The 15,518-nt window shown below is 46.6% G+C and overlaps 1 protein-coding gene across 2 annotated transcripts in view; it reads left to right on the forward strand.

Annotated features, from left to right (window-relative positions):
* The first annotated feature begins 2,364 nt into the window (after positions 1 to 2,364).
* The window catches only part of MUC4 (mucin 4, cell surface associated), a 67,677-nt gene continuing 54,523 nt past the window's right edge, over positions 2,365 to 15,518 (forward strand). For both annotated transcript variants that reach the window (XM_034990308.1, XM_034990315.1), the window contains exon 1: positions 2,365 to 2,507. In XM_034990308.1, coding sequence (XP_034846199.1) covers positions 2,426 to 2,507 — 82 coding nt within the window. In that variant the 5' untranslated portion in view covers positions 2,365 to 2,425. The remainder of the gene's footprint in view (positions 2,508 to 15,518) is intronic.

Here is a 15,518-nt window from a genome sequence, read left to right on the forward strand (position 1 = left end):
CCCCCATCACCCCCCAGGTGATGTCTGGTCACCCAGCCTGTCTTCAGCAAGAGCCCAGTTAGGTTGGTTTATCCAGAACCCCACTTACCCCTGATGTTTTCTCTTCATAATTTTCCATCCACTGACCCCCTTCTGCGCTCCACTCCTTGGCTGTAAGTTTCCACTTGTCCATGCTGTATTCAGAGTTGAGCCTGGTTCTATCCTGAAGTCCTTTCCCCTGCTGCAAGAGTCCTGAATAAAATCTGCTTTTATCGCTTTCACTACTGTCCAGCTCTGGTTTTTCTTTGACATATTATCCCTGTTTCATAGATGAGGAAACCAAGGTTCAAGAGGCTGTGACTTACCTTGGGCGGCAGAGCTGGGCTTTAAACCCAAGGCGTCCTAATGCCCAGTGGAATCTTGGCTACCACAGTGGCCTCCGAAGAACACTCTGTGCCTCTGGTCTTCCTTGCATTGGAAAGTGGGAGGTTATCTGTAAGATCAGGTCAACGATATGTCCAACTCTTACTTTAGTCTAATCTGTAATGCTTTTTTCTACTCTGTAGATGGACAATGTAGTCCAGAGTGTCACCAAACAAAACACACAGCAAGTTAATGGGAAAACTCATGAGCAAGACCTGACACAGAAAAATGATTAAGAAGGCCAAGCTGGGCCTTGATGTCTATGTAAATTCTCTTCAGTGATCTCCTCCTCCTATTCTGTCTAGGTACTCTATATCTGAAATCCCCCTTTACCTTTATGAGTTTCCAGCTCCCAGGAGAGAATGGGATTAACTCATCCACACAGAGGTAGAAGGACTGATGGGGACACCATGCTACTTTTATGCAGTATCTGTATTCTAACTGGAAGGTCTGGCCTTTGTGCTTTGGCTGCAACTGGACTTTTAGCTTCAGCAAGCAAGAAGCCATCTGGGTGGCCCTCTGAGAGGGCATCAGTGTCAGCCATTTACTCCTCTTTGGATATGGCTTGCTCCACCTGGGAATGTGGAAATGCTAACTCCTCTTCCTGAGTTGTGTGGTGTCTGAGAGCCTGAGTTCCCTGCTTTGGGACCAATCACTCCACAGATCCCCATACTCAGGGAACCAAGTCTTGAGGAACCAGAAGCCCAGGTTCATGCTGTGGCAGGGGTGGGGGAAGAGCTACCCCAACTATCTTCCCTTTAGAACTGGGATTGGCACACCCTGTCTGGGGTTCCTCCCCCTTCTTGGTTGTGGGCAGGTCCCAATAAGTAAAAATGGGGTGACCTGAGCCCTAAGATCTCCAGGAGAATCCCACAGTTTCTTGTGGGGTCACTATAACTTCTCCCCAGTTCAACCCTCAATCCCACTAACCATCCCAGATCCCTGAAGCCACTTTCCCAGGTTGCCTTGGGCTCTCTGGACCCTGGCTCTGTGCTCCCTCCTCTGGAAAGAAGAAACCCACCATTTCGTGAGAGTTTACTGTGTGCCTGGTGTGGAGCAGATATTCTGAGCCCAACACCCCTTTCCAAAAGTTGCATATAGGGTCTTTCTTTTTTTCTTTCTTCTTTCTTTCTTTCTTCTTTCTTTCTTTCTTTCCTTTCTCTTTCTTTTTCTTTCTTTCTTTTTTAAGATTTTATACATATATATTTGAGAGAGAGCGAGAGCGCATGTGTTGGGGAGCAAAGGGGGAGGGAGAGAGAGAGAGGGAAAGAATCTCAAGCAGACTCTGTGCTGAGCACAGGGCTCAAAGTGGGGCTTGATCTCACCACACTGAGATCATGACCCTGAAATCATGACCTGAGCTGAAACCAAGAGTTGGAGGCTTAACGACTGAGCCCCCCAGGACCGCTACATACAGGGTATTTCTGATTCCTACCTCTCACCGCATTGTTCCCCCCACTCTCTGTGTTTCTTAGGGTCTTCTCAAATCTCACTCTTCTCCAATTCATACAGCCCCAAACTCACTCCCTCTTGGCCCCTTTGTTTTCCATTCTCCCCTCCTCTTTCTCCTGAAACCACCCAGCTGCCTCCCACTGTAGCAGTCCAAAGCTCTGGCAGGACAGGGCAGCCCTTGGGGGAGGGAGGAGAGGGCCCAGGATTCCAGGCAGAAGGGTGGCCCACTCATTCCCAGTGTGCCCTGGTTTCTATTCCCCCACGCCCCCCTTCCATCCCTCCCCCTAACTGGCTCAGGCTGACCAGGGCAGAGCAATAGGTGTATCAGTGTTTTCTTTTTTTTTCCTGGTGGGGGCAAGGTGGAGATTGAAGAAAGAAAAGACATGGCAAGGATGATTGGCATGGGGCCCCACCTTCTTTTGTCCTACTCCTTCCGTACTCTGGCCCCTCAGGGAAATACACCTGTTTCAGGCCAGCAGCCGGTTAGGACAAGTTCACCTCTATCCCTCACACTGCTGCTTCTGTCCTGAGGAGCTTCCCTGGGGGAGCCTGAGGGACTCTTTCTGGAGCCATGAGGGGGGCCCAGTGGAAAAGGGTCCCCTGGGTGTTCCTGAGCTGCTTATGTTCCTGCCTCCTTTGGCCGACGGTCCTGGGTAAGTGATGCAGCATTCTGGGGCAGGGAAAAGCTGACTTCAGGGAGCTGGGGCTGTCATGGAGAGAGGGAGGGAGAGAATGAGGAGGAGAATGAGAGAGGGAGAGGGAGGGAGGGAGGGAGAGGAAAGAGAGAAGTGATGGGACAAGATGGGAGAGAGGTGGGAGAACAAAAGAGAGAAAAGAGGAGATAGAGATAGTGCGAAGCAGAGAGGTGCTTAGGGGGCATGAGTGGCCTGGTTTGGGGAAACCCATGGGGGTGAAAACAGGGCTTTGTGGGGAGAAAGAGACAGATAGGTGGAACTGTAGAAAGAGGGAAAGAGAGTTGAGGAGAGAGGCTGATGAAGAAAACAGAAAAGCTGGGTGACAGGACCTGAAGGAGAACTGACATAAAGATGCAGAGTCAGAAGAAAAAACAGGTGAGAAACAGATGAATCAAAGTGAGCACGTGCAAGAGAGAATGAGAAAGAGAGAGAGAGAGAGAGAAAGAATGGGGGAAAGGGGAAAAGCGGAGGAGACACGCAGACCTGAAAGAAAGGGACCCAGGAAGAGGAGAATGCAGACTGGCTTAGAAACAGGTGGGGACCAGAGGGTAGCTGAGGTGTCAGGCTGTTGGCTTCTTGGCTCTGACCTGGGGTTGAAAAGCCTCCTCTTGGGCTAATGCCCTCAGGGCAGGGCTCATAGACCTGGTGTTGGCCTTGGCCTCCTCCACACCCCCCCCCCCCCATTGCCCTGCATCCTGCAGTCCTCTACCTTCCAAGCTGCCCCTCTCTGGCTCTAGGATGGGGTTGCATTCTGTATTTCTGGGTGTCTGTGTCTTCTGAGAGGCTCTGGGGGCCAGGAGAGGATGAGGGGTCTGAAGCCCAAACCAAAGAAATAATCACATCTCTTTCCCCTCCTTGACAGGCCTAGGGAAGCTTTCAGCCAAGGGATCACTTCTTGGGAGTGGGTCAGAAGGAATATACTCTCTTAAAGATAGTAAGAGACCCAGTACTGGTGAAGTGGAATGTTCTGCCTTCCTTGAAATGTGTAAGGGCTTGGCTAAGAGCAAATGAAACAACTATTTCCCCAAATCTCCAGCCCCCCCAGGCCCCCACCCCCACCCAACCTACTCATCACATAGTAAGGAAATGGAGGCCAGAAGGAGCATCTAGAGCCTGCAGTGGCCAGCCACTTAGGAGTCAAAGAGAGGGATGCAGAAGAAGGAGTGTCCATGGGAGTCATGACCATAGGCAATGGGGACAAGGTGGCTTGGATTTAGGGGCCCTGGGGCCCAGACTTGGCTTTAGCACTAACTGATCTGATCACCATGTCCAGGTCCTCTTGTCCTTTCTCTCTCCACACCATGGTTCCCCTATATAAAAAGTGGGGTGGTGAATGGATTCCCAAGTTCTTAAGTTTTGATATTCTGTGGTATAAAGTCAACAGAAAAAGTGTTCAGTACTAACTCTGCACTTAGCCCTGTCTTAGGATCCTCTTGCTTGGGAGGAGGCAGAGAGTTTGTGGAGAAGAGCATAGAGGGCAAGAACTGGGGTGGGGGTGGGCAGGAAAAGCCATGGGGAGCCACAGGGTATGAGCAAGAGAAGGAGGAAAGGACCATGAAAGTGAGGGCCTGGAAGAAGTACAGAGCTGTCCTGGAGTGCTGGGGCCCGTGCATTGTTGAGGGAACAAGATGGAGCTGGGCTTGGAAAGGAGGTGGGTGTGGGGTGGAAAGTGATGCCCCAAGCATCAGACTGAGCATTCGGAGGACATGGCGGGAAAGACAGTCTCCACAGGACAGGTAGTTAGCCCCCCAAATGTGCCCCAGGGAGCTACTGGGCAAGCAGAAACTGGTCAGTCCCATTCCCTTGGATTGCTGAGGGTGACTGATGGGTGACCTGCCCGACAGAAGCTAGAGCCCATTTCCACACTTGCTGCCAGCATCCTCACCCAGGCGGAGCCCCTGCGCCCAGCTGGAGGGACAGCCCTGGGGTTTCCATGAAGGGATGTTGCAGTGGTAAGGACTTCCTTAAGGAAAAGCCCTGGCTATCAAAAGTCAAAGGGCAAAAGGAAGGTGGACAGAGGTGGGCTGGACAGGGAACCAATGGAGTCAGAGGTGACTAGTGGTTCCCGGTGAGAATGACTCAGAAAGAAGCCTGGCACCCCTGATTCCATGCCCCACGACAAGGAAACTGGGTCAAAATCAAACCCAGTCTCCAATCCTATGTGTCCCAGTAATTAAGGGGCCGCCGCCCTGCCAGGGGCCACCACTGGGAGGTTACAGGTTGTCGCCAGTGCAGGCCAGAGGGGGCCGCATCACAGAGGACCCCTCTCAGAGAACCTCCAGTCTGTCTGGGAAAGGCCTACCCAACTCACCCCCAAGGCCACAGGCCATCAGCCCCTACCCCCACACCCCACCCCAGGAAACTCTCGCTGTGCTTGGGGACACCCAAAAGGAGAGAATCCCTGAGCAAGAGGTCCTAATAAAAAAATAGATCAAATTTAGGCCGGTGGCTCAGCAAAATGTACAGCAAAGAGCAGGAACTTCAAGTCAGAAAACTTTGAGAGAATGTTGCCTCTTAGCGAGCCCAGGGGACATGAGAAGAGCCTCTTTAGCTTGGTAGCTTTATTGGCAGAATGAGTTACATGCAAAGGGACTAGTTCATAGGGTTGTGGTGAGGATAAAATGAGGTCGTCTCTGATATAAAGTAGAAGAGCCATAAAATTTCATTTGAGAGAAGGGACTGCTCCCTTTTAGAGCTGGGGAGATTGGGGGCAAAGAGGGTGAAGCTGGGAATAGAATGGCCATCTCTGTCAGCACAGGCATTTTCATTCATCCAGGCATTCTCGAGCCTCAGCAAGGCCACCCCTGTCCTTCCTGTAGGTTTGCAAGGGCTGGCTTGGCTCATTTAGAATGTGGCTTATGGCATGAGCTGCCCCTGAAGGCCAGTTCTGCCATGGGGCAGAGCCCCCGCTAGAGCTGAGCCCACGGCTTCTTGAGGCCTTGCCCAGCAATCTCCTTCCCACCCTTGATTTCTGGGGCTCGGCTCTGGAGGCTGAGGCTGTCCTGGCCGTGTCTGACAGGCGAGTGATTTATGCCTTCATGACCAGGAGAGGCCAAGAAGTAGTTGACTTTCTATGTGCTCCAGCAAGTGGTTTTGCTGTCTATCCCCTGGTTTCATGGCACCCCTAAATGCTTCAGATGGGCCCCTACTGTGGCTCTCGGCACCACTTCTTCAAAGGCCAAGACTGAAGACTTTATAGGCATCTCTCCTACTTCCAAATGTTCTCCTAGAATGCTTGTCTTTCCTTCTACTGCGCTGAATTCATGGCAAGCAGACGCTTAGTCATCATTGCATGCCTACCCCCCAGCACAGCACTGAGGAGTGGAGTTGAAATGAACTCAACTTGTTGGCACTTTGTACAGGTCCAAATACTCAGCATCTTCCTTGAGACCCTGAAGAGGCCCCAGGAACTGGGTGTCTATGCTTGCACACGAGGCCTCTATAGTCATGGCCCTGCTCAAACAGAGGGCACTGGCTTACGCTGCAGGCAGCTCGGTGAGCGTTTTTAAGGTTGCATAGAAATCTACTCTCCCAGCTAAAATAGAAACTTGAATCCCAAAAGGCCTGTTGCCAATGGGCTTTGGGGACGTCAGGGTAGGAAACACCTTGGAGTTATTCATTCACTTGTTGAACTTCTACTCATTCCAAGTACTCTAGACACAAAGATGAATAAGTCATGCATGGTTCCTGCCTCCAAAACTTTTTAAATGTCACACAGCCACTAAGTAGGGCAGCTGGGACTAGAATCCAAATTTCCTGACTCCTCATTTACTGGGTTTGCACTGCATAACAAAACCTTTTACAAATGAATCTCCAAACCAGCCAAGCCCATCAATGAGGATGGACTGAAGCACTCACAACCCCTGTTGAGATATTCATTCATTTGTTCATTCATTCATCTGTTCATACATGTGTTAATTAAACAACTATTTAAGGAGTGCCCGACATTGTTCTAGGGCAGAACTGTGTGTACACAGTGAGAGATGGAACAGACAGGGCCCAGCCTCCTGGAGTGAAGATCTAGTATGCAGAAAGAAAGAAAATAATTACAGAAAAATTCCCAACTACAAATGTGGTTCTATGTTAAACAAGTATTCTGATGAGAGCAAAAGAGGGAGACTTCGTTTAGATTAGTAAGTCCAGGAAGGCCTCTCTGACCAAGTGCTGCGCTCTGAGCTGAGACAAGAAGGAGGAGTAGTGAGCCAGGTGGAGGCAGGGGAGGGAAGGAGCACCAGCCAGGTGGGGGAAGACATGCAGAGGCAGGAGAGAGTTTGACCGGGAAGGACTTGAAAGAGGTAGGCCTGGTCTAGATCACGCAGGGCCTTATAAACCGTGGAAGGGATTACAGGTTTTAAGGAACTAGAACGGGCAGACAGTGAGGGGTTTCAGGTAGAGGAGTGACATAGTCAGATTTGAAATTTGGCGTGATTACTCCGGATACAGTAGAGGAAAATGGATTGGAAGTAGACAAGGGTGAAATGGGAGACCGATTAGTTGTTGGCGGCAGGAGTCCAGGCAGAAGGTCCTATGGCTTGCGCCCGATGGTGGCCGTGGAGATCTGGGAAGGGAACGGACAAGTGAAAACAGCAGCCGGTCACAAGGACTGCTGCCTTCACCGGGATCTCAGACCTTTGTAATGGCCAAGATAACAGGCAGCACAAAGTGCCATTTATTGAGCTTAGGTACTGAGCTAAGCATTTTGCACGCAACACACACATTGTTATTACTGTTATCTACCATCATCCCAATTTTACAGATAAGGACCTCAAGCCTCAGAGAGGTCAAGTAACTTGTCCAAGTCACACAGTGAATGTTGGTCAGTTTGACTCTAGAACCCACACTTTTAGCCACTCCGTGGCCTTGTCAGATTCTGCTGTTCATTGTCCATATCGGACTCAGAAAGGACCTAGTTAGGGGGTTCAGAAACACTGTGTCTGTGAGGAATCATGGCTAAAACAACCAAGCAACCACTAAATCACAGTAGTTACTACAATCTTGCTTTCTTGCTTCAGTTCCTTCTTCCCTGAGTCAAAGACTGGCCAACCTGTGTTTTGAGGGAACTGAGGTATCGAAAAAGCCACTGGCATCATTATAGCTTCCTCAAGTATCTCCTTCCTTTTCCTCATTAGTAAATGGAGCTACCTCCTTTGAGCTGATCACAAACATTTAGGTCAATCACACTGTGGAAAAAAAATTAAGAATCTGCCCTTCACAGTTGGCTCCTAGGCAAGAACTTTATCTTTCCTTTCCAACTATACCCACTGAAGTCACACCACAAACAATGCCTATCAACTAGGCATTCTTCACTTTGGATACCATCACAGGTCACTTGACTGAACTTCTGCCAGCGTCTATGTAGCAGCACCAAGGTTACCCTGGTGAAAACCCCAGGAGCTCCAGAACCTAGCCAAGAAGTGTCAAGATCCAGCTTCCACCAGATGCTCACAAGCACAGCTCCAACTTTCTTTTCCCCACCCCTCCTCTCCTCAGAAGTTCGATCTCCAGCCTCTGCCATTTGGTTTTGGAGCTCATCTCTCCCTGGCTCCCATCTGAGGCAGACACACCCTCCTAGCCTAGGGTTGCCCTCGGGAGTTTGACTACCTTCTGCTGCGGTGGTGGTCATACCTCCCAGGCTGTAGCCGTCGTGTTGGCCTCCTCCTGGCCCTGGGACCACTGTGACAGTGACAGGAGAAACAGGTGCAACCTCACACCCTCTCCAAACCTCAGCTGAAGGAACCAAAGACCAGGGGATGGGGACACATGAATTTATTTATTCAACAGATATCTATGAAGTGATCCCTGTATGCCAGCCACCATTCTAGGTGCTGAAAATATCACAAGATCAGTAATCCTAAGGACATTCTGAGTTTGTGACTTTCCTCATCTTGAATTCTAGCAACAATGGAGGAAAAATACCCAACAGACACAATACTGGTCACAGTTCTTGTTTCCTCTAAGATGAAAGTAGAAACACAAACCATAGCTACCACCTCCATTGTTATCTGTCATAGTTCCTACAGCCATAGCTCCAACAGCCATTGTATTTATCATCTCGCACCAACATGAGGTCCCTAAGGGGCAGCTCTGGGAACTTGCCAGCTCCCAAACCCTGACCACAGAGGGGCAGAAGCCTGAAATCACCCACAGCCCAGGAACTGCTCAGAAACCTCATTCTTTGGTCACCAAGAATTTCTGAGGGAATGGCAGTCTTCAATCCTGAGAAGCACAGACCCAGCTGTGTGTGAACAACAGTTTCCATGACCTAGTTCTTCTTCTGTGAGCGGGGCTGAGGCAGCACCCAAAACCTAGTTACTACCATGAGGATGAGGGCTGTGGCAATTCTGAGGCTGATACACACCCAGATGGCCCCTGGGGCTCCCAAATAGGGAGGCAAGACAGGTAGTCCTGCCTCCCTCTGCCAAACTCTTTATACCTTTCAGGGCACCTGCTGCCCATCAATGAGTCCATTTCCTCACAGTTGGGTGCTTCCTTAGCTCTCTACTGCCCCAGGCACAGCCTGGCAAAGGGCCCCACCAATCAGGAAACAGCAGCAGAAAAGTGAAACTTTGTGGATGATATGGCTCATGGCTTCCTCACCTCCAATTCCAGGAATAACTCAAGACAAACAGACCAGGCACTAAGAATAAACCTCTGTCTACAATGCACACACGTAAGACATAGGCTCTGTTTCTCTTCAAGGAGTGATTCACCACGCTGTGGGAATGTTATCTCCCACCAGCATCACCACTGTGGCCACCACTCCTTCAGCTGAGTCAACAACACACCCATCACCTCCTCATACCTGTGGAGTCACCAGAGGGCCACAAAAGAGAAACGATGCCTGTCAACATCATCAACCTCTGCCATCCCTGTAGCCCCCAGAGGACTCAGACTAGTGTTAGATACCTCCTACCAGATCTAGCTTAATAACTGCCTTGCTGAGAGCTCTCTCACTGCAGGGGTAGCCAAGAAACCCATGGAAGGTTCCAGGTCTCTGAAGGTAGAATGCCCTTGGTGCCCTCACTGGCCCTTGATGCAGCCTCCTCTCCTGAGAGAACTTCTTTTAAACTATCCGTTTTAGACAATATCACACTTGTGTCTTTGGACAGTCTTGTCACCCCAAGGGGTCAACAACCATTGTAACTCACTGACATCATCACAGAAAAGGAGACACCAGGAAAATTGGCAGAAATAGCCTGGTGTCACATCATTTGCCCCTGAAAATGTGCTGAACTGCCCCCAGGGCTCAGAACACTCAGCTTGTGGCAGACTAAGAACTCAGGGAAAGTCAATCACCTTTTCTCCATCCCTTACTTCAGCTCTCCAGAGCCCAAACTGTGAGAGGCTGTGCCCTCAGTGACAGTCCCACAGCTGAACAACACTCACAATTTCCAAGCCTTGACTCTTACCTGTGAGCCCCCACCTTGTCACTTGCAAGGCATGCCGTGTTGGGCAAGTCACTCAGCTTCTCCAAATCTCAGTTTCCTCATCTGTGAAATGCGGGTACTATTAACTAAAAGAAGCTATAAAGCCATATACAAATATGCAGTATCAACATTTTTATTATTTATAGTCAAAACGTACCTAGTGGGAGAAGTCCAAAGAAATCCCTATTCCCAACTATATGGACCAATTAACCACAGGTCAGTTGACATTCAAGAACTCAAAGAGGAGAAAATGTCTCTGACAGAAACATCTTGGTAATGGGCATTCCTTACAGAAACCACTCTGCAGTATAGACAGACCTACGGACAAGACTATTGAACACTCTTCTCAACCGCAGGATCATCCAGAACCAAATGGCCTCCCTCTAAGGACACATGCTTCAGGACCCTGATTTCCTTACCACAGTTGTGAGAGGACGACAGGAATAATTCCAGTCACCAGTCTCCATGACCCTGATAAGACAACTAGACCCATGCCCTCAGGATCCAAGCAGCTGCCTTCGAGGGAGGGCAATACAGGCATTCTCTCAAAGATCCCTGCTAAGGAGGTGATGAGAGACTCTTCTTCGCGGTTCCCATAGCTGAAGATCAAGCCAGCAGTGGGGCAAGTTGGGGAGTAGAGCAATCAGGAGGAGCAGTTAGAGGCTGCTGCATTGGTCAGAGTAATGAGGTTAACACAGCAGAGTGAACTTAGAGACCATGATGGGAGCGATAATTTGGAGGAATAATAGTTGGTGCCAAATTGTGATGTTGGGGACAAGGAAGAAAAAAGAATCAAAGATGACTCAGGGGGTTTCTGTCCTAAGTACCTGGGGGACTGATGTTACCATTAACATAGGAAGATAGAAAAACAGTCTGAGGAAAAGTTTAGCTTGGACATGTTGCATTTGACAGGACAGCCAGGGAATCACTGAAAGGTGAGTCTGGAAAAATGGGTGCGAAGCCAGGGTAGAGTTATAGATTTGTAAGGTATCAAAGTAGACGTAGTCTAGCCAGAAAGAAAGTGTAGAAAGAAAGGGAAATGTTGGAGATGACATCCAGAAGACTGACTTCATCTGAAAGCTGAGAAGAGAAGAGAAAGGGCCCAGGGAGCAGAAGGAATGGGGAGCATATTGGATGAGCAGAATCATTCAGTTTAAGGAGGGCAATGCTGTGCAGATACTAAGGGGCACTGGCTGAGGAGAATCTTGATGTGGATGCCCAATAAATACTTGTTGACCAGATGCATGGATGGCACCAGATTTCACAGAGACTAACGGGGACTGAAGAAAATTGGTTTTGGTGATTAGGAAGGAGGGGTTTTTTGGTAACTTTTCAGGAAAGTGTTTTTGTTGAGGTGACTGGGGTCCTGACTTTTCTTGTGGGTGAAACAAAAGATAGGGGATAAGAAAGACACAAGATGGATGAAAGACTTATTTTAGGTCAAGAAAGACTTAAACACATTTGTTAGCAGAAGGGAAGGAGACTCTCAGACAGAGAGAGGTGATGGGCTAAGTCACCTGAGGAGGGAGGAGGGGAGCAGACAGGGCACCGGGTGTCTCTGTGTGTGTAGGCTTTGGTAGAGATTCAGCCCGTCTTCTGGGGGCAGGATGAGGGACCTGGAGAAGGCAGAGACATTTCCTGGTGGAGAGGGTTCTGGGACATAGGAGATCAAGTTAGATGGTCTTTTCAGTGAAGTGGAAGATGGATTGTCATAGAGAAAGGAGGGAGAGGAGAGGAGAGGAAAAACCTGTTTCTCTCAAATATCAACTCTTCACACTCAAATCCCTAGCTCTCAGCTCTGCAAATACGTTATGTATTTGGCCAGGTCAAGAACGACAGGCTTCAGTTATCTAACAATCTGATAGCAGCTGAAGAGCTGGGCTTGCATGCTGGTAAAAGACAAGGTCTGTTCATGCCAGCAAAATTTGAGCACCAAGAATAAGGCTGGGAATATTCTTGAGAATCAAGCTTGATCAAGGCCCGAAATTTTAGTGCCTTACCACTTCAGTAAGGTGGTTTTAGCTTACAAAAAAAACCCTCAAGAGCAGATACTATAATTTTATTTTAAGGGTAGTGTTCCTTAAGATGTGGTCCATAGGTCACAGGTATCAAAACCACCCTGTGCATGTGTTAAAGGCGGATTCCTGGACCCCACCCCATGTAGGGAATCAGACTCTGGTGGTGGGCCCCAGAATCCACTTCTTCAAGTTCCCCCAGGGATTTGGATGCACCCTATCTTCTGAGAACCACTTTCTACCAAGAAGAACTCCTCTAAGACTCTCCCCGCCTACCAGGATTTCCTCCGGAGGAATAACCCACTGGAGGTTAGCAAACTGTTTTCCTAGATTGCTGACTAATCCATGGAAAGAGTGGCTTAAGATTTATTGCTTAAATGGTGGTGAAAGATATATTGATATAAGTAATGCTAATCTCTTCCTCCTAACGACAAGCCCAACGGATTTAGAGACTTGTTAAGACTGCTCCTACTCCCCTACAGGATAAAACAGAGTTATCAACCTGAAGGGGCTTACTTGCTTTCCTATTCACTGGAGCAGGAGATTCTAGTCAACTCAGCCCAGGACTGGCAAGCCTTTTAAACAAAGATTCAAAAGGAGGACACAGCCCTGTTTGACCAGATTTAAAATTGGTATTACCAAGTACAAATATTTTCCAATGGGAGAGAGTAGGGGCACCTGGGTGGCTTAGTCAGTTACACGGCTCTCTAGGGCTCAGGTCATGATCTCCGGGTCCTCAGCAGGGAGTCTCCTCGCGCCTCCCCTTTCCCTCCCCATACTCACGCTCTCTCTCTCAAATAAATAAATAAATAAAAATCTTTAAAAAAACACCACATAGGGAGAGAGTATTGGGAAACAGGTATTCTCTCATATACTGCTAATGGGACCGTAAATTAGCATGACTTCTCTGTCAAGACATTTGGCAGGATGAATTAATGACATGAAAGTTGTTATAACAGCATTAACCAGTATGTCCACTTACAGCAATTTATGTTAAGGAGATGAGCTGAAATAATGAAAACAAAACAAAATATTATACACAAAGATAGTTATCAAAGGCTTTATCTATGATAGCAACATATTGGAAACCGCCTAAGTGCCCACCAGTGAGTAAATTAGGGGCTGTCCCTATGATGGAATATTATTTAATGTATAAAGGCAACATCCAATGTTCCATAGGGGCATGGACACACACACACACACACACACACACACTCTATCACACACACAATCACACAGACCTATGAGCGACACATGGAACAACCATTAAGTGAGGTTTATCAGGGAAAAACTTAACAAAGAACCAGTAGTGTGTATGTGATCCCTGAGCTCTCATTATCTCCAGAGGGGTGGTTAGAGCTAACTCAGCACACCGAATTAAGGGCTCTAGGAGAGACACCTTGCCCCCATGCTGCACCATTTGCAGGGAAATGGAAATCAGAATGGTGACGATGAAAGTTTTTGTGGAGAGAATGACTTAGTTGGGAAAAGGGGCCTCCAGAGCTCAGCAAGGGAACTTTGCATACAACACCCAAAATCTTGCTGTTGGGCTTAGCTGACTCAGTCCCCCCACCCCTCAGCCAGCACTGCCTTGCCTCCAAAAGGGAGTGGAGAAGGAACTACCACCCAAGGCATAAAAGATTTGTCTCCTCAGGCTATGTTTAGAAAGAATAATACACAAAGAGATGCTCATAATATCAGATAAAGTTTTTAAAAATGGATGCAAAGTTATATATGTTGGGTAAGTTAAACTATATATTTATTTAAAACAAAAAGAATGCGGGAAGGACACACAATAATGTGGTTGTCTATTTCTTAAATTCCACATATGAGTGAAATCATGATAATTGTCTTTCTCTGATTGACTTATTTCGCTTAGCATCATACCCTCTAGTTCCATCCACGTAATTGCAGATGGCAAGATTTCATTTTTTTGATGGCTGAGTAATATTCCATTATATAACAGAGGATCATAGGGGAAAGGAGGGAAAAATAAAATAAGATGAAATCAGAGAGGGAGACAAACCATAACAGACTCTTAACTATAGGAAACAGACTGGAGGGGTGGGGGGTGGGGAAATGGGGTAACTGGGTAATGGGCATTAAGGAGGGCACTTGATATAAAGAGCACTGGGTGTTATATGCAACTGATGAATTACTGAACTCTGCCTCTGAAACTAATAATACACTATATGTTAATTAATTGAATTTAAGTAAATAAAAATAAAATAATAAAATAATGTGGTTGTCTGGGTAGTGACACTATGGGGTGTGGTCTTTTAATTATCTCTATTTTGCAATTTTAAAATAATGAGTAGATCTTCTTTAATACATTGCAATGAAGTGGTATAACTGTCCACAAAGATTAAGCACATCTTTTGTTAGATTTAGTCTTGAATATTTTATATTTGTCATTATCATAAACACTATCATTTAAAAATATTTTCTTTTGCTGATGTATGGGAATACAGTTATTTTTATATTTTTGACCATATATGTAGAACTTTGCTAATAATTTGAAATTGGGGGGCTTTATATGTAAACAATTATATCATCTGCAAATGATCACAGGGTGTTTCTTCCTTTCCATACCAAAAAGAACTTCTCTATACTTTCATATCCTTGTTTATTTTTATTTTTTTGTCTTATTACACTGGCTAGACCTCCAGCATAATGTCAAATAGAAGTAGTTGACATGGACTCATTCCAAATTTTAAAGAAAATATTTCCAATATTTTATCTTCAAGTATGACATTTACTAATGGTTTTTTTATTGACATCATTTGTCAGATTAAGAGTTAACGTTTATTTTTAGTTTGCTAGGAGTTTTAACAGGAATGAGTGTTGAATTTGGTCATATGCTTTTCCGGCAACTGTTGTGATGATTTTGTTTTCCCTTCCATTCTGTTTATACGGTGACTTACATTAATTTCATATTTTTGTACTTCTGGCTTAAACCCAGCTTGATCATGATGAATTTTTTTTTTATAAATCCAATATTGAACTTGGCTTGCTAATATTTTGTTTTGGACATTTCCGTCTATATTATTGCTGAGATTTATTGATCTATACTTTTCCATTCTTACACTGTCTTTGTTTGGTTTTGGTATTAAAGTTATAACAACCTTGCAAAACTAGTTGTAGGGCATTCCCTCTTCTACTAAGCTCTGGAAGAGTTTGTATAAAATTGGAATTACCTAATTGCCTATAATATCATCTTGACCTACATTTTGTGAGAGGTGGGTTTATTTTTTAACTGTTAATTCAATTTAAAATAGTTTATATCAGGTTTCTATTTTTTCTCAATTCATCTTATTTTTTAATTATGGCAAAATACACATTTTAAGTATACAACCCTATGACGTTAAATATACTCATAATGTTTTGCTATTGTCACCACCACACATCTCCAGAACACTTTTTCTTTTTTTTTTTTTAGATTTTATTTGTTTATTTGAGAGAGAGAGAATGAGAGAGAGAGAGCACACGAGAGGGGGGAGGGTCAGAGGGAGAAGCAGACTCCCTGC

The sequence above is a fragment of the Mirounga leonina genome, unplaced genomic scaffold (assembly GCF_011800145.1).
Source record: "Mirounga leonina isolate KUSES-001 unplaced genomic scaffold, KU_Mleo_1.0 Mir_115, whole genome shotgun sequence".
Lineage (NCBI taxonomy): Eukaryota > Metazoa > Chordata > Mammalia > Carnivora > Phocidae > Mirounga > Mirounga leonina.